Source organism: Coffea arabica, chromosome 1e (genome assembly GCF_036785885.1).
Source record: "Coffea arabica cultivar ET-39 chromosome 1e, Coffea Arabica ET-39 HiFi, whole genome shotgun sequence".
Lineage (NCBI taxonomy): Eukaryota > Viridiplantae > Streptophyta > Magnoliopsida > Gentianales > Rubiaceae > Coffea > Coffea arabica.
Genome location: NC_092311.1, coordinates 41,671,284 through 41,697,722, shown reverse-complemented (window position 1 = coordinate 41,697,722; position 26,439 = coordinate 41,671,284). Strand labels below are relative to the sequence as shown.

The 26,439-nt window shown below is 36.1% G+C and overlaps 4 protein-coding genes across 6 annotated transcripts; 2 read left to right on the top strand and 2 right to left on the bottom strand.

The window, feature by feature from the left end:
- Positions 1 to 917: 917 nt before the first annotated feature.
- On the top strand, positions 918 to 2,948 carry LOC113703934 (F-box/WD-40 repeat-containing protein At5g21040-like). The gene has a single exon (XM_027225467.2). The coding sequence runs from the start codon at positions 1,054 to 1,056 to the stop codon at positions 2,725 to 2,727; it is 1,674 nt and encodes a 557-aa protein (XP_027081268.1). The 5' UTR covers positions 918 to 1,053; the 3' UTR covers positions 2,728 to 2,948.
- Positions 2,949 to 4,018: 1,070 nt separating this feature from the next.
- LOC113703942 (zeaxanthin epoxidase, chloroplastic-like) lies at positions 4,019 to 7,810 on the bottom strand. The gene is made up of 5 exons (XM_027225478.2): positions 7,474 to 7,810; positions 6,853 to 6,917; positions 6,717 to 6,777; positions 6,075 to 6,221; positions 4,019 to 4,300 (listed from the first exon to the last, which is right to left on the bottom strand). The coding sequence occupies exons 1-5, from the start codon at positions 7,706 to 7,708 to the stop codon at positions 4,194 to 4,196; spliced, it is 615 nt and encodes a 204-aa protein (XP_027081279.1). The 5' UTR covers positions 7,709 to 7,810; the 3' UTR covers positions 4,019 to 4,193.
- Positions 7,811 to 12,828: 5,018 nt separating this feature from the next.
- Positions 12,829 to 17,646, top strand: LOC113703926 (transcription factor GAMYB). 2 transcript variants are annotated; one of them, XM_072056216.1, is made up of 5 exons: positions 12,829 to 13,439; positions 14,471 to 14,550; positions 14,853 to 15,215; positions 16,030 to 17,044; positions 17,144 to 17,646. In XM_072056216.1, exons 2-5 carry the CDS (start codon positions 14,515 to 14,517, stop codon positions 17,335 to 17,337), a joined length of 1,608 nt encoding a protein of 535 aa, XP_071912317.1. In that variant the 5' UTR covers positions 12,829 to 13,439; positions 14,471 to 14,514; the 3' UTR covers positions 17,338 to 17,646. The 2 variants fall into 2 exon arrangements, with proteins under 2 accessions (XP_071912317.1, XP_027081255.2); XM_027225454.2 differs by lacking the exon at positions 14,471 to 14,550 and having other exon boundaries at positions 12,830 to 13,439.
- Positions 17,647 to 20,527: 2,881 nt separating this feature from the next.
- On the bottom strand, positions 20,528 to 26,439 carry LOC140009873 (BTB/POZ and MATH domain-containing protein 4-like). 2 transcript variants are annotated; one of them, XM_072056207.1, is made up of 4 exons: positions 25,779 to 26,439; positions 23,227 to 23,572; positions 22,748 to 23,018; positions 20,528 to 20,870 (listed from the first exon to the last, which is right to left on the bottom strand). In XM_072056207.1, exons 1-4 carry the CDS (start codon positions 26,189 to 26,191, stop codon positions 20,683 to 20,685), a joined length of 1,218 nt encoding a protein of 405 aa, XP_071912308.1. In that variant the 5' UTR covers positions 26,192 to 26,439; the 3' UTR covers positions 20,528 to 20,682. The 2 variants fall into 2 exon arrangements, with proteins under 2 accessions (XP_071912308.1, XP_071912311.1); XM_072056210.1 differs by having other exon boundaries at positions 20,783 to 22,421.

The window sequence follows — 26,439 nt, the reverse complement described above, 5'->3', positions numbered from 1 at the left end:
CGAATCCGAGTCCGATTCTGATGTACAAACCAAACGCCACCTTATTCATTTTTATCCTTCTTTTGCTGTATTTCATCTTCACCTTAGTGATAGAAGGATAGTTTACATTTTTTTGGCATTTTTTTTTATACAATAGTTACCGAATACGTGATTGTCACCTGACTTTTTTAGGTAATAATTTGAAAAAAAATCGTCAAGGATATAAATGTATTCAAAAGTTGAAAGTTTGGGTATTAGATTTATTTTTGTCTAAAATTTAGAGACTAAAATCGTTCATGTGTCTAAATTTGAGTATTAAAACTGTATTTTTAATGATGCCTTCAAACTTTAAGGGAGGTTATTATAATTTAACTAATATAACAGGGGAAAAAATAAAAAAGAGAAAAGTGGAAAAAAGGGTAAAGAAAAAAGAGAATATACTTGTACGCTTGCACCACAAGACGGTTTCCAGAGACCCTGAAAAGCCTTTTCTCTCTCTTCGATTTCCACAAATATCCAATTTTTTTGTTTTCCAAATTCCAAAAGAAAAATCATCAAAATCAAAACAGGAGATAGCCATCCTTCCCTAAAGAAAGGTACCCTTTGCACTCAATTTCAATTCACACCCTTTAGCGGTTTCTCATCTCCTCTTTTATTCTTTGAATTTCTGTGCTTTTTTTTTCATTTTTAATTTTTGAAGACAATTTCATCGACCCTTTGATTTTCTTGTCAAGAAAATCGTGTACAATCTGAAAAGATATATAACTCGAGTTTGAGAGTAGTTCCAGTAATCATTAGTCTTTGTAAAACTAGAGTTTGACTTTCTAAATTAGGATACTTTTTTCTGATCTTCTACGGGGTGTGATTGAATTGGGTGTTTTTTTACAAGGTTTTCTTGTAATTTGGTGACTTGGGTTTTCTCTTTAGGTTGAATCTCTACTTTAGTTTGTACCTTGAGGTTGTGATTGAATTGGGTTTTTGTAGTTTTGCTGATTTTAGGGAATTTGTTTGTATATATTGTTAGGTTTAAGGTTCCTTTTTGGAGGTTAGATCTTTAGGAGCAAAAACATTTTTATGGCATTTGAATGCCAAAAGGATACTGGGATTTGTTTGAAAAAGGATTTAGCGGATTTTTCAGATAATTTTGCTGATCAAGAAGTTGATACTGATCAAATAATTACATCTAACAATCAAAAGAAAGTCATATTTGAGTTTGGAAAAGTAAAACCCAAATCAAGTTTTCATGCAAAAGGTGGGAACTCGAGCTCAACTAGCGAAAGTTTGGTGCCTGCTGCTGAGGTTTTGCCAAATTCGTGTCGGTCGATTACTGATCTTCCTCAAGCCTTGATATCTGAAATCCTCAACTGCTTAGACCCTAAGGAGCTTGGGATTGTTTCTTGTGTTAGTAAATTCTTGTATTGGCTTGCATCTGAGCATGATGTGTGGAAGGAGTTCTATTGTGAGAGGTGGGGGCATCCGATAACTCCAGCCTTAGAGCTGGAGGATACAGATGAGAGGTCGTGGAAGGAGCTCTTCGTGGAGAGGGAGTTTCGTAGTAAAACATTTCTGGGGCGTTATAGTATTGATGCGCTGTATGGGCACACGGAAGCTGTGAGAACTGTGTTTGTTCTGGCATCGAAGAAACTTATTTTTACGTCAGGGTATGATCAGATAGTGCGGATGTGGAACATGGAAGAAGGGTTGTCTATTGCATCGTCCCGCCCTCTTGGCTGCACAATTCGTGCTGTTGCTGCTGATGCAAGACTCTTGGTAGCTGGTGGAACAGATGGATTTATACATGGGTGGAGGACAGAGGATGGAAATCCTCATCTGTTTGACCTGAAGGCTCAAAACCAAAACTTGGAATTCCGTCTTTGGGAGCATGAAGGGCCAATTACATGTGTTGCGTTGGATTTTACTAGGATTTATAGTGGTTCTTGGGATATGACAGTACGTATTTGGGATCGATCTACTTTGAAATGTCTGAATGTTCTGGTGCATAGTGACTGGGTTTGGAGCCTTGTTCCTCATGAAAGTACTGTGGCAACTGCTGCAGGTTCAGATGTTTATATCTGGGACATTAATACAGGGATGCAACTTGCTGTTATCAACAATGCTCATGTTGGGAATTCTTATTCTTTGGCACGAAGTCACACTGGAAAGCTGTTATTTACAGGAGGTGAAGATGGAGCCATTCATATGTTTGAGGTTACTACTAATTTGGGTTGTAAGGTTCAGAAGATCGCAAAATGGATTCCTCACACTGGTCCTGTTTTTTCTCTTGCATTTGAGTTCCCTTGGCTTGTTTCAGCATCTAGTGATGGGAAGCTCTCACTGATTGATGTCAGAAAGCTTTTGAAGATGAGCAGGGATTCGTTGACTGAAAAATCTTCCAAGGTTGTTCACCTGGATGAGAAAAATGTAGAGCCTCCACAGAGGATGCTTCATGGATTCGGGAGTAATTTGTTCTCAGTGGATGTTGGTCCTGATCGTATCGTTTGCGGAGGTGAAGAAGGTGTTGTCAGGATCTGGAACTTCTCTCAAGCATTGGAGATTGAGAAGAGGGTACGTGCGTTGCGAGGCTTAAGATTGGAAAACAGAATGAGGAGGCGTAAGCTCCAGACTGAAATGAGTTCAAAAACTGGCCGGAGTGACCAATGTTCAGTTGCAGCTAAGAAAAATCAAATTGGCGGTGACAGGAATAGCTGGCACAACAGGCGTAGGGTGAGTGGGAAATTGAAGGCTTGAAGAGAACTTCTGATTGTCTTTAAGATCTGCCTGCTATTGAAGTTTCTCTGTTTTCTAATCATTTATCTTATGGTCTAGTTTCCAGGTGTCTCCTAATTCTTAATATCGCTTTTGACATATTAATCATATGGTTGCTGTCTCTTAGCAATAGTGAACTGTATTTTGGGTTCAACCGTCGTTTCTCTTAACCCTTTTACTTATAAAATAGTGCTTTCTTCTGAGCTGAGAGGTTCAAACCCGATCAACTATGTGATATCAATTAGGCATACCTCCGCTTATCTGCAGAATTGACTTATAAGTCTACAACCGTTTCAGTTCCGTGCTGGTAGGTTTTATTTTCCTTGCTTTTCCTGTTTTGACAGTGATCTGAATTTGGCACCGGTATTAAAATGTGAAATATGGAAGTTTTATCATACCAGTTTGACTTATGTTGGCATAACATGTTACAAATTAATGAATGGAAGGCACATAAAGGTTAAGATCTTGAGTCTATTTTGTTGCTTGAAGCAAAATATGGTATACAATCACGAGCATTGGTAGTGAACATTGTATGTTTTAAGAAGTATGTTTCTAGACCACTCTACTGGTTGGTGGGAAGAAAAGGTGGAAGAGGGGAGAGGAACATGTCCATTTGCAATTTTATGATCCTATTTGCATTGATAGAGGGCTTAACAGTCAAGATTTGCTGATGCCCTACGATAGATCTGGACGGACTTTGACTTGTGGAGTTTTGGATGTTAGACTGCATTAACATTGCTAAGTGTGACAAGCTGTTTAACAAAGTGCCTGATTTTAATTTTCTACTTGATGTTTGGAAAACTCTTAGGGCATAAAGCATGTAATTCCAGCTATAGGTTGAATGTGCACGCTGTAATTTGGTCCACAGAATCCTTAAAAGTAATCAATAATGGGAGTGATTGCTTTAATTCGTTGCGCCTGAGATTGCTACTAATCGCAAAAATGAGTCGGAGAATCCCTTTGCTGGAAGGTACATTCTTACCGGAAGGCCGGCCGGAACCTGCAGCCTCTCCTTCCTGACAGCCTTTCAGGCTTCCAACCTAATTTGGTTAAAGAGTGTGATGATTCATTTTCAAAGTTCTTATTTGGTACAAGCACTAAACATTATAAGTTGATAAAAGCATCATAACGGTAGGACTAGCACTTGCTGATATATGTAAGCAATGAACCTGTTCTGGTACTTTATCTTTTTAAGCAAGAGACTATCGTTTCCAGACCCAAATATTTGGCAACAATGCATAAGGTTTTTGGGGGAGAGATTGCCAGAGTTGACTTGATTCAAATAAGTCTATAGATATTTCTTTAATTCTCTTTGTTTTGCTTTTGATCGGTAATCGAAAATTGTACATCTGCAGAAATGTAATTGTTCAAATAGCACGGAACCTTTTATTCTAGACTTTGGATGCGTAATTACAGATGGAAGTTCCAAGAACAAAACTGTGGATTCTTCAGTTGCTGTCTGCTCCCTCCTCTACTTTAGCTTCAGCTTCTGGTTCATTGCTAGGTTCCTCTACCTCAAGCTTTGAGACCCTGAATACTGCTAAATGCACGTCCCCTGCACAGTAGAAAAGATCCTTTGAGCATGAAGAAAAACATTCAATAGAGCAAATAGCAAGAGATATACAAATGGAAGAGGATTCTGTCATTTTAGATACTGCACGTCTATGCAATTTCTGGACTCTCGTAAAAGTCTCCATTTACAGAATTCTAATGGGACGAGAAAGGGAATTTGAGTTGAAGAATGAATGATCTAACACCTTTTCTCATGGACTATGTGAAAACCACACACTACTTTTCTATTCTGTAGCAATTCTTTTGTCTAGAATGTTTACTGGTATAGGATACAAATCTGCAGCAGTTTTGATATATTGAACGAAAAAGCAGCAGTGGTTCTGTCAAACAGTACGAGACATCTGAAAGAAGGCTTACTCCTTTAATACAAAATAAGGCAGCCTGCAAAGTGCAATGTTCTTGATAGTTTGATTCCATGAGCGTGATTGTAATGGAATCAGAAGTCTGAGTATAACAAATTCAACTAGAGCAGCTACTAATCATGTCCTGGCCACCCATTCTATCAATTCGGATAGTGCAGTACAAATTCCTGTATTGCTTCAGCAATACCAATCTGATTCATGAAAACCAGTACATTCAATTTTAACCTTGCACTGCTGCAAGGAAGGTCTCGTTTTGGAGTACATTCACAAGCATCTTTTTTTTTCCTCATCTTTCTTATTTGTAGTTATTATCAATAGAAACCAGTGCACCTCCTTTTCAAGCAATCTTGCTAAAGCACCATGCATGGTAAGTAGACAAGTCTTAATCATGCCTTCAGAATATTCAACTGATAAAAAATATTTGACCATTGTAACTTAAATAGAGAGCTTCATATATGATATCAGATATGCCTAGAGCTTAACTGCCGATACAAAGCTTCTGAATGTGAATGGAGATCATAAAATGATCAGCTCATGATTCTAGGACAGTGCACAACTTTTTCCTGTGGCATCATTGAAATTATTGTCATGGTAATACTACCATCTATTCATTGCTGAATCCGAGTACCAACTCAGGCTGCTCTGATCCAACAATAAACTACTGAATTCACAATTATGCAGAAGCAACTTCATGTTCATATAAATCAGGTTTAAGCAGTAATAGTCCTGTTCCGCCAGGACTTTAAACTTGACTCCCATACTTCATAGATGCTATTTATTCGGGAAGACCTTAAGCTTTTCTGTAACACCTTTTATATCAAAAGCAGAATGACAAAAATAAACCGGAAGCCAATAAGAATAGGCTTCAAGATATTAATTTACCCTCAGGTGAATCAGTGGCAGCAACGCCAGGTTTAAGCTGCTTACAATTAATGAAATACCGCTTATCTTTGGATAAGTGAAACAAAAAATGAACAAGCCAAGGCGCTCAGGAAATACTTAGCAAAGTTCTGCTACTACATCTTTTGGAATGATCTGCACCATTTGATTTTACTGTTATGCGAGAATATTAGGACTTATGGCAACCTACGAGGGAAGGATTCATCTTGTTACATGTTATAGGTTGGAAGGCAAAATGAGGAAAAAGGCAAGGCGTGTGACTCTCTGCAACTATGCCTACAGTTTAGCCAAATATAATCAAATCAATTCTCATTCCACTAGATATATAAGTTTAGGAAGTACAGTTTTATCAAGGTTTCAACAGGATTTGCAAGAAGACTTCGGGGGATTTCTAACTAAATATCCTAATTATTTTATAAGAATCAAACTTGTCAACAACACGACTCATTTCAGAATCAGAAAAAGCAAATAAAATCGGGACAGAAAAGAATATACCAAAGGTAATTCTGCTCCCAGGTACTGCAAAAGCAGGAACACCAGGTTTGAGGCGCCTTTGATCAATAAATGTACCATTTGTGCTGTCCAAATCTGTGATCACAAGACTCTTTTCTGCCTTCTCAATCCTGGCATGCACAGCAGATACTGTTTTTTCCCGTGTGAACACACAGGTTGATACATGCAATAGCAAATATTAGTTCAGAAATCACGTAACTCTTTAGGTATATAGTCTTCAAACAATTGAATCCTGAGAAAATTTATAGCAGTCTATTTCTCAAGATCTGAAACTACTGTGGCTAGTGAGGACTAAGAAAGTGATATAGGCCTAATGCATAGATGCACGCTATAATAATCTTTGAAGTGCACCAGGATTTAAGATCTCCAAAACTAAAATTTCAAAGTCTGAGTAATAACATAGACAAAACTTCGCGATGAATCAGATCTCGTGAAGAAACTAAAACCATGTAAATTACCATATTATTGTTTTCATCTTATAGTTTAAAAAGGAAAGGTGCTATTATGTTTCATTACTAGTCATGCTCTGGAAAAATCAAATGAACATCATAAGATGTAAGTATCAACTGCAAAGATTAGGTAAGGAATTCGTAAAAGAGCTTAAGCCCTGGTGAATATGAGTACCTGTTGGGACGGGAATGGCCACATCTACCTTGTCAGCAGTGCGTCCTATAGTAATCACACTCTGAATCATAGCAAAAAATTTCCATCTATATCTTATCATGATAAACACTCAAAAGCTGACAATTCATATACTTACAGAAGCTATCTCAAATGCATTTGGCATTGCAATCTTAACACCTAGGTGCTTTGTATCACCGTCACCTAATACATCACAAAGTAGTCATCTGAAATTATCAAATTGCTGTCTAATGAACAAATATAATTACTCGAGGGTAGCTAAAAGCTCTTCTTATACCTACAAACACTAAAAACTAATCCATAATGTTCAAAACTCATGAAATATACTGGCACACCAGGTAATTAAACAAATTCAGCAAGAAAGAAAGCTGATAGCGACAGAAACAGTTCAACGCACAAGCTATAAGACTACAATTAATCCCAGCAAGGAAAGCAAATGAAAGCAATTAAGCATTTGGCTACAAGACAGGTTCTATTGATAATTTTTAGCATTTGTTGAGAAGACAGTTTTCACACCAGGTAATTAAACAACGGAAAAAGTTCTAGGCAGAAGCTACAAGACTTCGATTGATCCTAACAAAGTAAGCATATGAAACAATTAAACAACACCATGAGACAGTTTCATCAATTACTCTTCAGCATAAGATTTCATCATCTAGAACAATAATTTCAATGATTGCCTGTGCTAAATTGCCTTGATCACTGAACAAAAAACAAAAAGGGACGATAGATTACTAACCTATAGGTTCAAGAATCCATTTCTCAACAACATTTGTTGAACTGCTATCAGCTCCAGAAGCATAAATGGCTCCCAAGTTTCTCAACTGCTTAGCACCACATTGCAGCTTTCTAGGCAAACAATTAAAATTATGGGACAAAACATTAGCTCTGGATGGGAATACTAAAGCTGGAGATAAAGGTTTAGGAAGAAGCTTAACATAGGAAAGAGACTCAGTATTTACTATAATTTCCATATGGTCTGATTTTTTTTTTCTTGAAATTTTTTTGTTCAATTTTTGGACAGTTAGAAAAGAAAGCAAATTGGCATATTGGCCAAATTGTTTGTGTCAGAACTTTCTTATATGTGTGTGGAGTTTTGAATAAAGTGGTGCCATTGCTGATCTTAGCATATGCGGTAATACACGTGGCTTACATTACATGCAGGGATGGAGATTTCGGATAACACGAAATTTGAGGGCACCTTTGGAAACGTCATTCTTATTTTCTGTTCTTGGTTTTTGGCTTTTTGCTTATTGAATTTCTACAGAAGTTTACCATAAAAGATTTCTAATTCCTTTCTTTTTTTTCACCTTTTCTGAGATTAATTAATACTTGTTTTCTTATTTGGCCTTTTGAATCTTTTAACTAGTGATGGTTTTTTACAGTGGAATTATATTTTTTTTAAAAAAAAATTAATAGGGAGGGGGTAAGATTTAAGAAACGAATAGGGGATAAAACAAATTTATTAAGTAGGATAAACCAGTTTTATATCTGTTTTCAGGCCTTTGATGAATTAAAATTCCACATTAGATATTTCAACATCATTATCAAATAACGATTTTTGTATTCTAGGAATGGAATTTTAGGTCAAAATTTTGCCGAAGATGGTACTTCATATTTTTCAATGATGTAATAAATGGTGCAAAAAACTGGAAGGGAATTTGCCGAATAAAATATAAGGACCAGAAAGGGGCAATATGCGATTGATCATTAATGTAATTAAGTTTTTGATGAACCCTTTTTTGTTAATGATTTCAAGTGTAGTAAATACTAGCTAGTAATTTCTTGTTTAATATTTTCGGCGAATTTTTAAAAAATTTTGTATACAAAATTATGATTATTTAGATGAACGAGATCAATTTTTATATACCAAATTATGATTAGTTAGAAGAACAGGATCAACTTTAATTTAACAGATTCGAGATAATTGTTATTGCAAGATGCCTTCCTAAATCACTAGTGATTTTTTTTTCCCTTTCTAATTAATACCTACTTCAAAAATGCAAGAGAAAAAAATTACTAGATGCTTATATAATCCGTAATTGTTCTTCTTTGGAAAAAAAAAAAAAAGGAAAAAGGCAGAATGCATCAAGAAGAAAGTGAATTGTTATGCCAATTGTCTTTAAAAATATATAGAAGGTAAAAAAAAATAAAAATGCAATGGTTGCATGATTGCATCATCCAAGTTTCTGCATAACAAGTAACCAATGGAAAGAATGTGGGCTTGACTATGACATAAATTATGCAATTTCCAAGAAATATCCCTCAAGTTGCATAGTTTGACGTAGTGCAGTAGTTTAATGATTTCTTTTTCTTTTCACATAAGATACTCCAATTGTTCAATGAAATTTATTTTTCTTTGACATGAGATATTCTAATGGGTTAATAATTTCAAGAGCAAATTACCCGATTATCCACTAAACTTTTGAAATGGTGTATTTTTCGTCACTCAACTTTTAGGAGTATAAAATTAGAATAACTTTTTTTATACACTGTCAATGTATAATATTTTTTACATCAGTTGGTTTAGATCATGCCACATAATATGAATTCAAATTTAAAATTCAAATCATGCATAAATAGTATATATTCAAAACTATTAGTGCTAGTGTTAAAAAAAAAATACCACACTGTTAGTATATAAAAAGTTAATTCATAAAATTACCTACTCAGTTTATATTTTGGACTGCTTGATCCATTTTTACATCAAGTCCACCATATTTAATGACTCGCACGAACCACGAGACATAATTCAAAGGCAGATTTGACAGTGAAAATAGACAAATATGAACCAAAATATGCACACGTAGAGGTTGAGTTTATAACATCATACTTTTAGAAATTGAATGATCTAAACTATACCATTTCGATTTGGTTATTTGCTCTAATTTCAATTTGGCTATTCAATCTATTTTCACCGTCAAATCTGCCTTATCTAAGGACTCACACGAATCAAAATATACCATTTTAAAAATAGATTTGACAGTGAAATTAAACGGAGTAACTCAAAATATGCACATAACTGGAAGTTGAATTTATAACATCATACTTTTAAAAATTGAATGATCAAAACTATACCATTTCAAAAGCTTAGTGGATAACCAAGCAATTTGCTCTAATTTCAACAATCATCTCAACAAGGGTATAGAGATCAATGAATCACAATGGGCATGGATGCACATTATTTCAAGGAGTCGTTCACGGAGTTTAAAGCGTGCAAATATAGCAAACCATATTCATGCAACAACAGTTTTCCTTAATGTTCGAAGGGTTAATGGAAAGGCAAAATTGGTGTCCTCACTCCTCATGCAACAACAATTTTCCTAAATTCTCGAAAGGTTAATGGAAGTGCAAAATTGATGGGTGGGCGACAGTGGTTCTCTCCAAATACTGCAATAGTACCTTCAATGGTTAATATGAATTTAATCGCTATACTATCAGTGTACAAAAAGTTGATTAATTTTTTTATATGGCATGACTTAAATCTATTTGTGTAAAAAATAAATCTTTACTTTGACAATGTATAAAAAAGTTATCCTAATTTAATTATGTTCGAGGCAAATTTAAATGGACTTGTATCAAGTCAAAATCGAGTCAAACACGAGATAATTTGAATCGTTTACATATAAATTAAGGATTAACTTTTTGTGTACTTACAATATAGTGATTTTCTTATACTAGCAATAGCGAATGTATGATATATGTGCAGGATTTGAATTTTAAATTTGAATTCATGTTATGTGGCATAATCTAAATCTGTTAGTGTAAAAAAATTATACATTGACAGTGTATTAAAAACACACTCACAAATTAAACCTCAAAAAAAAAAAAAGAAGATAAATATTATCTACACTCCCATTTTTGTTATTCATACTTTCGCTGTCAATTTAATCATATAATTTTTATTTTATTAGACTACATGATTAAACAAATGATAGGAGTGTAAGTAACATTTCCCAAAAAAAAATTGATAAGATAAATCTATCACTATGTCCCCTCCACAAATCAGCCCAGGAGGTCATTATTGGGCCATTAAACCAAATCAATGGTTGCATTTTTCTATTAGATGAAACTTTTGTACTTTTATTGTGTACACACGTAAATACATAATGTACACAAACTTGGTCTTTTTTTTTTTTTGGGTGCACTTTTATCACATGTAAAATTTCAATGGCAAATCTGCTTTCTTAAGAAAATGTGCATCATTTATCTATTGTTCAAGGTTATAAAATAAAATTTGTAGAATCTTTAAAGATGCAGTTTAGATACTAATCTAACCATGCTACATATATAAGATAAAACTAAAAAAAAAGAAAAAGAAAAATCTAGCTCGATATTTAAGGGATTTCATGTCCATTGAAGATTAGACTTAATGCAGATAGATCTCACCTTCAAATTAATGCATCCCAAAGGCTGACAATCAATTTTATCTGAGCCAAATAAATTAAAGTTCAAATTTAGATATGGAGTGAGGTTTTGTGGCTAATGATTGGATTGATTAATTTCTTCTAGACTTAGAGACAGATCATAAGCACCTCTTCAATAAATGCATGACCATATTTGATACTTTTCCCATCACTAACCAAAGAAATTTTTACAAATTAATTAAGGAACAATTAAATCACTATAAAACTATATGTAGAAGAATTCTTCAATTCTCATCCTTGATTTTATAACACAAACTTGTACTAATTAATCCCATCATAGCTTACATTCCATAATAATTTTTTTAAAAAATTTTAGTGAGGATTATGGGTTTTTTTTTTTTTTTTTTTTGCTTAAATCTTGAGATAAGCAAGAAATCAAAAACAAGAAGTTCAATTTTGTAATTGAAGATATATTAGGAGGAATGGGATGCTGCAACACTCTATCCTAGCTGTATATCAACACCTGTTACAACAAAATATATATATATATATATACACACACACCAAGTAGACTTCCACACTTAACCAGCTCCTCCTGTAAGTTGCAGAAGTCCATGGACTTGCCTCACTTTGTCTGTCAAAGATTTCCAATGGCCTCAAACTTCAAACACAATTTGACCAATTCACCAAAATATCTTGTTCACATCTAACCACAAACCCCAAATCCAAGAAACCCCACCATACTAGTCCCCACCACCAAATGAAAAAGATTTTACAAGATTTTACAAGCACAGTCAAAGTAACCTGAAAAAAATTGAGGGTACACATCAATTTGCAAGTTGCAAATGTCCTTACCACATAATGGAAAAGAAAAATAGAATGTGCAATTTGGCTTAAATGATACAAGCTTGATGTTACTTGAAATGTTTTTGTCTTTTTTCCTAGGCAAAATGGAGTAAGTACAAAAATAAGTGACATATCATTAAAAGAGTAAGTACAAAAATAAAAAGCCAAGCCAACACAACAATACCATCATATGAAGAAGTGTTGAACACATTTTCCATGTAAAAACCTCTGAATTGCACTTTCCATACCTGTACTTTGTTCCATGTTTGCCAGTCCAAGCACTCCAAAGACCTTTTTTTTTTTTTTTTTTTTGGTATGAAGGAAGCACCCCAAAGACTTTACTGACCACCTCAAATCATTTTTAATTTGATAATTTCCCACCACAACCCAAATACTACTCCAGCTTAAACATAAACTAATCACCATTAATTATACCCTCAAACCAAAGTCAAATCTCCAATCTTGTTCCCTCATAAATAACAATCAATATTCAACTAGCACTAATTATCCCTTCTCTCTCTCTCCCTCCCTCCCAATCTCTCACTGTGTGTACTGTGTGTGAGAGAAACAATTTTATACTCTTTCTGGAAACATGATGAATTAAAAAAAAATTAGAAAAAATCTTATTTAGGCATGAGCCAAATTGAGCAACAAGATCATCATGCAAGTCGGTCCCCTTTTTTTTTTAAATTTCGGGTAAAGTTTTAATTATTCCTCAAATTTGTCACTATTAGAATACTTGCTAATTAATTAAACTTGGAAGAATTAAATTAGCTAATGAGTGAATTAATTAGTGAGTGAGGTGTTTCTTAGCGCAGATCTTTCTCAGCTAACTTCCCTCTTCATTAGCCATCTATTTAATCTTTACTATTACTTCTCTCTCTCTCTCTCTCTTTTTCCTCTTTCTTTCTTTCTTTTCCATTTCGGCTTTCTTTTCCAAAATTCCATAATCAGCTGACACCGCTATTCCTCTCTCTTTCTTTCGCTCTCCGCTTTCTCTTTCTTGCTTTCTCTCTCTATCTCTCTGCATTTCTTTTAGGTGGATCTTGTAATTTTCTGCCTCCTTGTTCACTGATCACAAAAGGGTTGCTATATTTTTCATTTTCCTTTCCATTTTTGAAGAGCCCATATCGTATCAGGCGGTATTTTTTTTTTGTTTTTGGTTGGTGGGTTCGCATTTTTGTAGCTTTTGTCAGCTGGGTTTTGAGTTTTATTGGTGAATGATTCGTGGGATTTTGATTAAATCCCTGGTTACGTGAATCAGGGTGTGGGCTTGGTTTTCATGGCAAGGAGGAATATTCTGTAGTCGTTTTCGTTGCTCAATTTCTGGGGAGGTTTAAGGATTTGTTGTTAGTTTTTCTAGGCTTGCTATTGTTGAAATCTGATGGTTTTAGTGTCATTTTTTTTTTGACATTTTTGTTGCCTGAGGGACTGATCAGTGATCACTTGCTCCAAAGGGTGCATTGCAGCTTCAGCAGTCTTCTTCGTTGAGGTAAAATGATTAATCAAATCAATTGAATTAACGGGTTATTTTAATGTTAGTAAAATTGTAATTGCATATAATCTTGCATGTGTATCGTTTTTATGGTAGAATTGGAATAAAATGGTATTATTGTTACTGGAACTTGTTGGGATTTAATTATTTATTTTTTAATTTTTGAGAGCTATTGATTGCTCCTGCTGCATGCAGTGGATTATTCATATTTGATCTGTTAAATTTTTATTTTTTATTTAATTTATCTGGATGATTTGATGGTTCATATTGATGGATCTAGGAATTATTAAAGCTACTGCCAAACCAATTGAGCTAAGAAAAAGTTCTTCGTAGTTACCAAAGTTTTAGGTGGATTCTATTCAGATATTTGCTGTTGTATTTCATCATGTTCTGTACAGAATTTTAAGTTGTATCCTTCCTGATTATTTTCGTGGAAAAAAATATGTGCATCTGTAACTTGGTGATTGAGGATAGTATATACTCCTTAGTATCTAGGAATACGAACAGGTAATTGAGCTTAGTGAGTGCTTCAGAGATGCTAGATGTATCTCTCTCCTCCTTGATAGTCTGCATTCTTTTGTTTGATACCAGTAAAGTATGCTGCTGATTAAGTTTGTTCGATTAACGATGTGTTTATTCTATACTCTTTTATCTCTTCTTATGAAATTTTTGCTGGTGATGTAAATTACTCGCATGAGTTCATTCGTTGGCCGCAAATGTTGCGCCATTGGTTGTGTCTGTTTATTGTCTGCTCCTATATGTGGTCTTCATTGTCCAATCTGATAATTTAATATTATTCCCATATATTAGTTCGCCAAATAAAAATAGTAATTTAGCTCTATGATCGATAAAGGTATCTGAAGGATACTTTGTATTGTGACCTCAAAGTGATTTTTATTGGTGTTTTCAAGAAATGATAATTGGTTTAAAGGTAAAGGAAATGACGTATTCTGTTTCTTCGTCAGCCATTTATTGTGCTTATTGTATCAGCATTAATTATATAATATCCATTCCTCTGTATTTTTCAGTGGTTTTGACCTCTGCAATTGGATATGATCGCATTTATCGAATCATGCTACCAAATGGATGGGATTTAGGATATTTGAAGGTGATAGGCTAGTTTTTGAAGATAAAAATGTTAAGTTTGAAGCGTTTGAATTACTGTGGTTGTTGTCATCTACTGCTTTGAATCAAACCTTTGTTCATAATGCTGTCTATTTTTAATTTTGTTAGTTATTTTTTATTATTTATATATCAACCTCTAGTCTCCGTTATATGAGCTCACCTTTCTGAGCTGTGTCCTTCATTTTTTTTTTTTTTGTCGTTTTCTTTTCTATGTATGTGCTTACGTATTCCAACCGAAATGCATTATTTATCATGCGCCGCACGCATTTTGATTTTTATTGACAGAACATGAGTATGACGAGTGAAAGTGAAGACCGGATGGTGCCTAAAGGTGCCATAGGTTCACCATCCGTTGAAGAAACTAGTGGTGGAGGAAACTTCGGAGTGAATGGTCCTCTGAAGAAAGGTCCCTGGACTTCTGCAGAAGATGCAATTTTGGTTGAGTATGTGACTAAGCATGGAGAGGGGAACTGGAATGCAGTCCAGAAGCATTCAGGACTTGCCCGCTGTGGAAAGAGTTGTCGTTTAAGATGGGCAAATCACCTGAGGCCAGATCTGAAAAAAGGTGCGTTCACTCCTGAGGAGGAGCGGCGTATCATTGAACTCCATGCTAAAATGGGAAACAAATGGGCAAGAATGGCTGCTGAGGTATGCCTCAATCTGTCTCCTTATTTTCTTTCTGTAATTAAGCCATGCCATTTTAAAAGACAGACTCTGTTGCATTTAATTCTCTACCTCTTTCTGTTTTATGTCACGGCAAGTTGGCAACTCAAGTGCCAACAGATTTTTTTTTTTGGGGTACAGAAAAGTTTGGGTTCGAGCAAATTACAAGTACTTTCTGTGAGCATGATCTAAGAAGTGATGTTTCCAAAACTTTTCTGCGTTGGACTATGGCTGAAGAATGGTTATAAAGTTCAATCTTACTTGTGGATTTTGAGAGCTTTTCTGCTGCTTCAATTTTCAAAGGCCCCTACCCCCCCCCCCTCTTTATGTATGGTTTCATACAGAGGTGATAAGGAAATGCATATAATTTTTGTCAGGTAGAACTGTAGCATAAAATACTGAGCAAATCCAAGCTTCTATATTGCCAAGCCTCTATTGTGGCAGAATTTAGTCTGAAGTCCCTGTAAATGCCTTTAGTAATGGTTAGCATTGTAATGTTGCATTAGTAATTTCAGAACTTATCATGGAACAAGGAGTCTACTTCTCTACTGTCTGTTCAATTCGCTTTCCCTCTAGAAGTCAGAATGCAGATGTTTCCATTGACTTTTCTCTTCCATGTAAAAATGTTGAATCCTGGAGTTCTTTTTTAACGTTTTATGAATGCATCCCATACTAGCAAAGGGTGTGGTTTTCTTCACATTTACGGAATGGATAGTATATTTGGATCTTGCCATTGTGTTAATCTCTGTGCTTATTCATATGCCTGCTCTTTCTGTTTTAATGTTGTATTTTCTTTCAGTTACCTGGCCGTACAGATAATGAGATAAAAAACTATTGGAATACTAGAATCAAGAGACGACAGCGTGCTGGCTTGCCAATCTATCCTCCTGATATCTGTTTGCAAGCTTTGAGCGAGAGCAAACAAAGTGAGAATCTGTCTAGTTTCTCGTCGGTGGAGACACAACATCCTGATCTCTTACCAATTAACAGCTTTGAGATTCCAGCTGTAGAATTCAAAAATTTGGAACTCAATCACCAGTTGTATCCATCACCACTTCTCGATGTTCCAGGTCGTGGTTTGCTTGATATTCCTGCTAGTAGCCTGCTGGCCCAAGGTCTTCATTCTTCCTATGGCGGCAAAATTTTGCTATCAGCAGTCCATCCAACAAAACGTCTTCGACAATCTGAGTCCTTGTTCCCTGGCTTGGCTACCAGTTTTACTGGTGCCTTCACAAACTGCAGTAAATATCACAATGATGGTTCTGCACAGAATCTTCAATCATTTGGGATCACCTCTGCATATGATCAGAATCTAACTTCAGACAACCAATCAACATCCTGTGTACTTCCTGGCAGCCATGCCCTTCTAAATGGCAACCCCTCCTCCTCGGAGCCCTCATGGGCAATGAAGCTGGAGCTCCCTTCACTCCAAACCCAGATTGGTAGTTGGGGCTCACCTTCTTCCCCACTGCCTTCCCTTGAGTCTGTGGATACTTTAATCCAGTCTCCCCCAACTGAGCACACCCAATCAGGTAGTCTCTCGCCTCGAAATAGTGGCCTGTTAGACGCTGTACTTTATGAATCGCAGTCTCTGAAAAACTTCAAGAGCAGTTCGTGCCAGCATATGTCTAGTGTGTCCATGGCTCAGGGAGAAGTAATGGATAACTCACTGCAGGATCTTCATGAGGCAGAATGGGAAGCATATGGTGACCCCATATCTCCTCGAGGCCACTCTGCTGCATCAGTGTTGAGTGAATACACCCCCATCAGCAGAAGCTCAATGGATGAACTTCAGTCACTTGAGAATACACCAGGTATGAATTTTGTTAATTTGTTCTTATGATAATTGAGTTGATCTCCAGATTAACACTTCCGGCTGCCTTGGCTTGACCGTGACTCGTGTAATTATGAAGGAGGCAAAGTTAAACAAGAAGCAGAAGAAATGGTCCCAACACAGTTCTGTGGAAATGATGATGCCTTCAACTCAAACAACATGATCTTCTCAAGGCCAGATTTTTTACTAGCATCGAACTGCTTTGGTCCCAAGGGAGAGTACGGGAAAGAACAACTCCATGCTGAAAGATGCAGCTGGGGCACTTCTTGGTGACAATTTTGGCTTGGACTACAGACAAATTTGCACTATATTGTCCTCTCAGATCAAGACTGGGTGTGGTTCTCTTTGCTGGATAATCTTCTATCTGGGCTTCTTTCTAAAGTCTAGGAAGTCTCTTGCATTTTTAATGCATTTGACTGCTTCATTGTTACTGTTATTGTCGTTGTGAAGTAAAGACGAAATATTTACATTCATTAGAACCAGTTTAGACATTGTAATGGCCTTCTTCCTTGCCACTCCAGGGATTGTCAGCCATATTCACTTTTTGTTTGGTAAAGATGGTACTGAAAACTTTTCTGCTCATGTTTGGAAAACTGTCTGCTCAAAACAAGTTCTTGGTTCGCCGCAATAAGCATCTGCGACGCTACAAGATAGCGCTCCTACTATTTTTTGGGCTGCAGATAAACTTGTGTATGAGCCTTAAAATTAGATAATTTGTCTGTTTCATTGCTTTAATTTTTGCTCCTTCAAGCTCAAAAAATGAAGCCAACTACTACCCTTCTCAATCAAATGCTAGTGCAACCACACCATTAACGGCCAAGATCAGTCGGGGAGAGATCAGGTTGTTCTCTTCAACTGATCTCTGCCGTTGAATGCTCTCTGCGGTTGTGCAAGTGCAGGCACAGAGAATTTGGGTCCATTGCCAAATCCAGATTGGATCAAGCTAATGTGGTCAAGATTTGGGTCTCTGCAATTGCTTTAGTCAGCAATCATGTCTTATGAAAACAATTAGCTTTTGATGTCAAAATAACCACCAGTTTGGCATGAGAAAGGGTATCAAAAAAATTCTGACCGTCTAGCAAAGATTTGGCCTCAAACCCACTTGTGCAGAGAAACCGGATCCAAGGCCACGTCTGGTTCATTTTGCCAGCCTAAAAGGATCCGGCACAGAGTCAAAACTCCACTTTGCTTTTGCGTCTGCCTGCTGAATAAAATTTGTAGTGCTTAAAAATGATCTAAATAAGGATTGTTGTTTTTCTATTTTGGTGAGAGAGCCCAGAAAATTCTAGGCCCAGTAAATGCTACATGTTAATGTGGTATTGTAAAATCATTTTATTCTAAGTTAAGTTGATTCCTGTATTAAGTACTCCCTTGTACTGGTCAGTAAGAAGATGTTGGGGTAGTTTCAAAATTTGTTTAACAGCTTTAGATGGTTCAAAACTTTATAGAGTAAGTGACCATTACCTAAATGTGTCAGTCATAAGGCTAGAATTGCTCTTTGAAAGTAGACTGTGAAATGAACAACAAATTGAGGAATAAGCCAATTTTTTTTTTCCATAAACAACTGGAAAATAAAGACAAATCATGGTACAAAATACCTCTTTCTCTAGATTACCTGTAAGTAGTCAAACTACATATGAGCATCTAATGCTTGGCATTTAATTTCCCCTTATACCACAATTGGAAAATGAATGGAAAGTAAAATCCTTGGTACTTAACTACCTTCCTGTATTATATGAGTCATACTATACTATTTATGGCAATGTGAAAAATCATTCATGATTCGTCACTCACTATGGAATACCGATTTTATTTTTGTGAAATACCCATTTTGCATCTTTAAATAATTATTTGTTATCTTTTGTATTACTTGACAGTGCCAAAAAATACCATTGACAATTACAAATTTTCATGTATTATATTAACAAGACAGTGCTGTCTTTTTATGCTCTTTTTCAACCCCAAAGAAGCAAAGTAAATAAAGAAAGAAAAAAAGAAGGGACCCTCATTAAATCTTTTGACAACCATGACCAGGAATCTAGGGGGCTAGAGAGGCCATTTTCTTCATGAGTATATTTATTTATCCATCTTCCAATAAAAAAAAAAAAAAAGCTGTGATATTTTTCCTTTTACCTTTTCTAATTGAGGAAGATAATAGAAGAAAAGGGAACTATTGGTGAGACTAAAGGCATGGGCAAAATCTTTTGTTTGGTCCTCTAAACTTTTTATTAAAACAATTATAGTCCCTAAACTCGTATGTTTCAGTTAAATTAGTCCATAAATTTTTAATTTCTAGCTGATAGCGTCCTTTTAATCAAGGCTGCAGCTAAATACAGTTTCTTCAAATGTGTTGGCATAATTGTATCAAGCTTCTTTAATAGTCGATGCTTCTTATTTTCTATTTAGAAGTTTTTCAAGTGTAGTCAAATTTTAGTTGTTTACTTGTTTAAGATTTAATAATTTTATCCTATTTTATCAACTAATAAAGAGATAAATACATTTAAAAGTTTCAAATTACACATTATCCAATACAATAAGTACTCGTTGAATTATACTTCCAAACAATATACTTGAAAGCACTTAAACGCATAATAAGCACTTTTATTAAAAACTCTATCGGAAAAATATTTTTCAATAAATTACCGCAATCCCCAGTGAACCTTTAATAATTTTTTAATTATCAAGTCATATTGACCGTACGTGGGGTGTTTTAGTATCGTTTTGTTGTATAATCAACTCAGCTTAGATAATTTATGTCGATCTCGATACGAGAGTCAGATGTGCTTCACGCGTTTATGATTATTGAACTCCTCTTCTCACACGTATCTTTATGCGTGCAAATATGCCTCCGCGGCATGGTTTAATCCTTCACGTGCTATCAAAATGTCCAATAAGAGGGGGCAATGATGAAAATTAGTCTCGTCTTTCAATTTAAAATAATCTTCCTCACCATTTTCTTCAATAATTGCGTCGTTCACAGCTTGGACCAATTGTATGACACATCAATGGCCGAGGGAGGAAAAGTCACTAAATAAACAATTAGTCATCTTTTTTTTTTGGTTTAAACACGTGCGTATCTAGTCTAGATAAGTATGTGTATACATATCTATTGTCCATATACACTGGATTAGTTGCACGATACGTACGTTAACTCGCTATTTGATACCAGGCTTGCTTATTTCTTGACTGAAAAGGGTCTGCAAAAGCATAAGCCAACATGTTGAATACTATAGGAGATTATTACCATCAAGTTAGCTGTTGCAGGCTGGCACCTTGCAAGGCATGCTAATAGGAGGGAACTTGAAACTCTATGAGCATCAAACTCGGGTCAACCACACCTAAACCATCTTCCATAGTCGATCCGATCCAAGGTTATGATGATTGGAAAACGACCGATCCTCGCAAAATTAGCAAGCTAAGATGTCAGCCCACATCAGCCTATATTTAAGCTCATAGTGAAGACTTTCGAAAGACATTAGTTTACATTTTTTTTTTTTGCTTTTCCAATTTACGCTCACCACAGAAGTACTATTCACGAAGACATGATATAACCTTGAAAAAAAAATTATTTCTACAGTATCATAAGGTACAACAATTAACAGTTTTCTACATCTAAAACTATGTCCTTTGCCTTACTCTCCTACCATTGGTATCACCACCGTCGGATAGCTGGGCCCAGACACTTCGAGACTTCCCACCGCCACTGCTACAATCCTCCTCGCAACCAGCTACAGTCTTCAAGATCTCAGATTGCAGAGAAGGGCAGTTCTCTCTGAGGTATTCAAAGCCATCTGACCGCATTACAGCTGCGTGAGAAGAAATTGGGTAAATGGGGAAGAATATTAATCACAAGAAACAGAAACAGAAACATTTGTGTGCTCAGTCATTGATATTACACAATTGTCTGAAAAATCAGACTGCAATATCCTCTTATTGAACTCAACAGCCTCAGCAGTTAAAACCTCATGCATAGTTGATCCTGAAATCTCAACAAAAAATGCTTAAATCTGTCTGACCCCTCTATGCTTCTGCCACCAAATATAATCCTCAGATGCAACGCTTAAGACTTCGCAAGTTTCTTGGTTATATATAGAAACAGCAAAATGTCCAAGCTACTCTACAAGGACCTCTACAAACACAGATCCCATCTTCAGTGCATTAGCCAAATACTATGACACCCAGAAACAGGAATCTATTCAAAAGAATGCCTTTTCCTTGTAAAGCTCCCTTATCTCTCCCAAAAACAATAACAAAAGGAAACAAAACAAATGGATAATTAGCTGTTAATTGGTACTGCAGCTGGGACATAACATTCTTAAGCAGGAAGCAAGGGTTTTTGGGTTTTAGAATTGAGGATTCCAATTTCCCAACACCTAAACATCTCTGTTTATCAGCAGTAAATGCCTTCCATACGCAAGATATGCAACCTCCGTAACAAGTAATTTCTGCCAATGACTTCTGTTTTGAGTTTTACATTTTTGTTGTGCCACTTGATAAGAAAAATGTAGAATATCTTACACATGCACCGCTAGAATCAGGCTGATTGTTAAGCACATTATCACAAAATGGAAATATAAATATTCTTCTCCATGGCTTGTGTCTGAAAAGAGGTTCAGAGGCCTGCAGTAAGTTTTATTTTCACGTTCTTAATATTACTTTTCATTCCACTTTCAGTCATCAAGAGTAAATGAACTTGGATTAACAGCCTGTCAGCACAAGTTTTCCTCAAAACACAATCTCTCACATGCAGCACCAGAATCTACTTATTGTGCTCAAATGGAGATAAAAGACGTTACTTTCCAGTGGACCTGAGAAACCACATGACAAGCCACACATTATGAATGTGTGCCCTTTAAGCAAGTTGAAGCTGCATCCCGATGAGTCAAATATTTTCTTCATACAGCCACTTAGCGAACATAAAAAAATTACAACTAGTGCTTTCTAAAAAAATAATAATAAAATAAGAGACTTGAATGGAAGAAAAGAACTAAACAAGGATGCAGTAGGTGTAGGTACAACTTCATCCCTCGAGCTATCAAACAAGTATTAACCTTTAAAAAGGAAGAAACAACAGCAAGGAAAGTTTTGTATCAACCAGCCTCAAAGTTTACCAAGAAACAAAGATGACAGGTAGCTAAATCTCAAGTCTAAAAACAAGTCGCTAGGATTATTAGTCTGACTTCCTGAATAGGAGACTCTTTTTTAGTGAAGCAGAAAGCACAGTTTACAGCTTCATCCTCTTAGGACTGCTTGATAGGCAGGAAGTGAAACTGCACTGGAATGTGATCTGGGATTTTAATTCCACAGAACATGAAATATTGAATAGTCTGAATGCCAATGCTCATATTTCCAGTTTGCTGTTGCAGTATTTGATTCAAAATAATGGGCACCAAGATTAGAATGTGTATAAACACTAAGTTGCTAAAATCATATGCTAAGATACGTATGCAATAAGTTACAAAACATTTCCATATTCCAATGTCAAGTTCAAATTTAAAGCTAGATGCTAAAAGATATGATCCCTTCTGGCATTGGTCAACTTTTGGGGAAATAATGTGACGCAATAGAACTTCCTGATAAGAATTTATGTTGAAGATTAAAAAAAAAAAAAAAAGAACAAAGTCTTTACTCAAATTACATGTAATTACATGACTAGTAAACCAATAGAAATTGAGCATCTTACCAGCAAGGTTTTCAGCAGCAAATCTGAGGCAAACAGCTTTTAATTCTGCAGCATGATAGCAGTCAGCCAGGGCAAGAGTTTTAGCAACAGAGTTCACACATATCTCCTTGCAGAGATAGGATTCACACATCCTTCTTAGCCTTCCCAAATCATATCGATCAGCTGCTGCCAGCAACTTCGCCGTCAATGAATCAGAAGGATTAGAAGAAGAGCTAGAAGCTACCAGCTCATCTTCTACAAGAGTATCTCTATATATGAAATGCAGCATAGCCTGTGCCACAATATATAATATTGGGGTGAAATTAATGAGAGAATCAGTAACCAAGTTAGCTACTCTTGCTAGGGAAGAGGAATAAATATTGATTTTCCAGCAGTTAACACACAGACAGGAAACCAGAATAAGAGAGACACACACACACACACATACAGAACATAAGTAGCAATTAAATTGTTTTGATAGTATAAGTTCAACTCATCACCTCAAAGACCTTGGGTTCCATATCGGTAACCATAATTTCCTGAAGATTGCCTTCTGAACCATCAAAAAAGTCGGAGCGAAATATAGGGGAACGAGCAGCCAATACCAATTTATGGGCATGAAATGTTTCACCAGACACGTTAAAAATAATGTCCGAACCTTCCATGTTTTCCAACAGCATGCCGAAATGTGCTCCAATATCAGAATCAGGGACCTGAATTGAATGTAGCCTTGAACAGTCTATTGCAGAGACCACGACTCCAACAGTACAATTGATTTTCAAGCAATCATCCTTGAGATAATCTGAACTTTCAAGCATTGCTCGTCTGAAAAACCGTTTATAACCCCTTCAAATAATTACAACTATACACAGTTAGTGGCATTTTTATAAAAAGGATTAGAAAAGACATAAGGAAATTTGAGGGGAGGGACAGGGAGAAGTTCAAAGACATGCCCCAAATGTGTGCAAGCAATAAGTAAGCACTATAGCTACATTATCAGTCAGAAAGGTCATCTTTAAACATTTAGTCCAAGTAGAAGTGCAAGGAAATAAAGTTAAAATGTATCTAAAGATCACTACTAAATCACGCCATCATCCAGAATGCTCAAACTGCAAAAGCGTAAGCATAGGACTCTTCTTCAAACATTCACAATGGGCCCGCATTTTTCAGCTCCAAGTAACTAATGAGTTGTGACCTGCAGCAATATAGAAACTAAAGATTGGAAAGGCAGAATATCCAATTTCCTCCCAATCTCTCGGTTTCTTCTTCCTGATTCAGGACACATAAAGATGAAAAAGAGACATGAGAAAAAATATATACTTCCCATTCATTTATATTTCTTTGGGCTAATTAAATATTCTAAGAAAGTTTTTTTTGTCCATATAATTCTACAACACGAGCAAAAAACCATATACAAAAACATAGACCACATCACACCCTTTTATAAGTCATAACAAGATGATATCTTATACAAAAAATAAGCAAGCATTAACAGCAAAACCAATGTCTCTATACAGCAGAAGAAACCAAGAAAAGAAGTCACTATTCTCAACCATGATCTAATTGTACAGTCAACACTGTTGATCCCCAAAATCTATGCGAATTGTATGACCAAAAAAATGAAAACTAGGCAAATAGTTTCTATGTTAAAGTGGTGACATAAAAATGAATGAAGTAAGAAGGCAACCCTTGGAAAATGACAAGGGATGTATCTTCACAGTGGGCATTGCCAAAGCATATGATAAACACGTGTACAACTACGCATGGTCATGAACATAGCAAACTCGAACAAGGCAAGTTCTTGAGCCTAATGTATTCTGCCACTAGCTTGCTTTTTTGATAAATACAACTACGCCAAATCACTTATACCTCGACCTTCTTGGCAAATGCAGGTCTAGATCCTTCTCTCGACCAGGTTCCCCAACTTCTACGATTAAAAAGTCACCTAATTTGCAAGATTCTGTCCAGGAAAATTTTCTCTTGAGAGGACAAAGGAGACTTATTGTTATCAATATATAACTGATTTAAAGGACACACTGCACTTTATCTGCTGAACTCAGAGGATGCCTTTCAGTTGGAGAGAAGGCAATAGGCAACCTCGTCACAGTCAACCACACCTTCCTCCATTCCTTATCCATCATGTATTCTACTTGTTTAGATTTTGAATACAAAATAATATCAATAGGAGAATATTCTGCTTCACTCCTCCAACTTGTCCAATTCAGGAGATAAAATATTGGGTCAGAAGTACTTTTTCCAGCACTAGAACTTGTTCTCGTCCTTATCTTACCAGTTAACCGCCAGTCATTTGACTTTCTGTCAATCACTTAACTTCTTAAAGAAAGTAACGACTGATTTTCCTGAGGTAAAATTAACACGACATATTAAATGACCTCATTGCAAGTTGAACACGCTGGTGAAGAAGTGCTAAAATGTGGTTGATTTCACAAGTTGATGCAGTGAAATCAGCACTGTTTCAATATCACCAAAAGAACTCTTCCAAATAAATCAAAATATTTGTACAACAAAATCAACAGAGTCTACAGCATCTGTGCATGTGCATAGCAAACTCCAAAAAAATAGTGAATCTCTCTATCTACTAGCATCACCTGCTTCACTTAATCGCAACATTATCATATAGAATCATTGTGCATGACATCTTGCCACGAATTTGCATAAAACAAACATGTACTTGAAACTCACAGATAATTAACCCTCTCAATCTCTCATTTGCCTATACATGAGCTATAATGAAACAGAATCCTGTGACACATGCCCGCAAAGATTTCAATTTTCAGCACATGATCGTCAATAATCAAACAACATAACAAAGCACAATTCAGCAATAAATCATACAGTTTGAATCGGAATGCCAATGAAAACTATCTACTAAATGCTGCCATTATATACAGCAAATGTATGTCTAGACATATAATAAATAAACTATCGACAAACCCAAAAAAAAAATATAAAATTTACATCAAAGTGTTCCTGAATTCGAACATCTCATTCAAGACAGCTAAGAAGCTGAAAAAGTGAGTAAAAATTTTACCACATGCTCCCACGGTATTTTAAGGTGTAAGGTCCACTCTCAAGCGAGCGATCGAAATGACTATGAACCTTATGTTTCCCTTTTCCACTCTGATCCATTAGCGTCAATTCAAACAAAGCCCTAACATCGGTGCCTTCACTCGCTAATGCGATGAAAACGGACACATAAGTCGAATTATCCTCGGGATTCTTGCCGTCAGGGTAGAAATAAATCGCCCATTGATACCCTCCGACTGTAAAATTATCGCTGGCGATGTGCTTACCGATTCCCATGCCTTTCGCCAAAGAATACCCCTGAATTACAAACTTATGGGACCCATTCACCGTCTCAGTGACGGAGCGGGAGCTTGTCGGAGATAAAAGAGCGTTTTTGTTGTCCGCAGACGGCGCAGCTGGCCTCTGGGGGTCTGTCATTTCGGTGACGGACTTTTTTTGGGGGAAATTTGGGAGAATGTGAGGCGAATTTTCACCAGGGAATGATCATTCGGGAAATGGAGGGATTAATTGAGAAAAAAGGGGTAAATTTGTGGAAGACGAGAGGAACAATTCGTTGGATTAGGGTTTTGAGTTTGGGGGCAGGAAATGATGACTTGGGGGATTTTATTTTTGGTGGGAGGTTTTGCTTTTTAATTGAGCGGTAGTGACTGACGGGTGAGTCAGAA

Excerpts from the sequence above, each read along its gene's own strand:
- LOC113703926 (XM_072056216.1), top strand. The coding sequence starts at position 14,515 with ATGCTACCAAATGGATGGGATTTAGGATATTTGAAG. Across the intron at positions 15,216-16,029 it reads GGGCAAGAATGGCTGCTGAG|TTACCTGGCCGTACAGATAA; the intron begins GTATGCCTCAAT and ends ATTTTCTTTCAG. Across the intron at positions 17,045-17,143 it reads GTCACTTGAGAATACACCAG|GAGGCAAAGTTAAACAAGAA; the intron begins GTATGAATTTTG and ends GTAATTATGAAG.
- LOC113703942 (XM_027225478.2), bottom strand. The coding sequence starts at position 7,708 with ATGGAAATTATAGTAAATACTGAGTCTCTTTCCTATGTTAAGCTTCTT. Across the intron at positions 6,778-6,852 it reads ATGCATTTGAGATAGCTTCT|AGTGTGATTACTATAGGACG; the intron begins GTAAGTATATGA and ends GCTATGATTCAG. Across the intron at positions 6,222-6,716 it reads GGCCATTCCCGTCCCAACAG|TATCTGCTGTGCATGCCAGG; the intron begins GTACTCATATTC and ends GGGAAAAAACAG.
- LOC140009873 (XM_072056207.1), bottom strand. The coding sequence starts at position 26,191 with ATGACAGACCCCCAGAGGCCAGCTGCGCCGTCTGCGGACAACAAAAAC. Across the intron at positions 23,573-25,778 it reads AAATACCGTGGGAGCATGTG|GGGTTATAAACGGTTTTTCA; the intron begins GTAAAATTTTTA and ends AATTATTTGAAG. Across the intron at positions 20,871-22,747 it reads TGCTGCTGAAAACCTTGCTG|CTGTAATGCGGTCAGATGGC; the intron begins GTAAGATGCTCA and ends CTTCTCACGCAG.
- LOC113703934 (XM_027225467.2), top strand. The coding sequence starts at position 1,054 with ATGGCATTTGAATGCCAAAAGGATACTGGGATTTGTTTGAAAAAGGAT.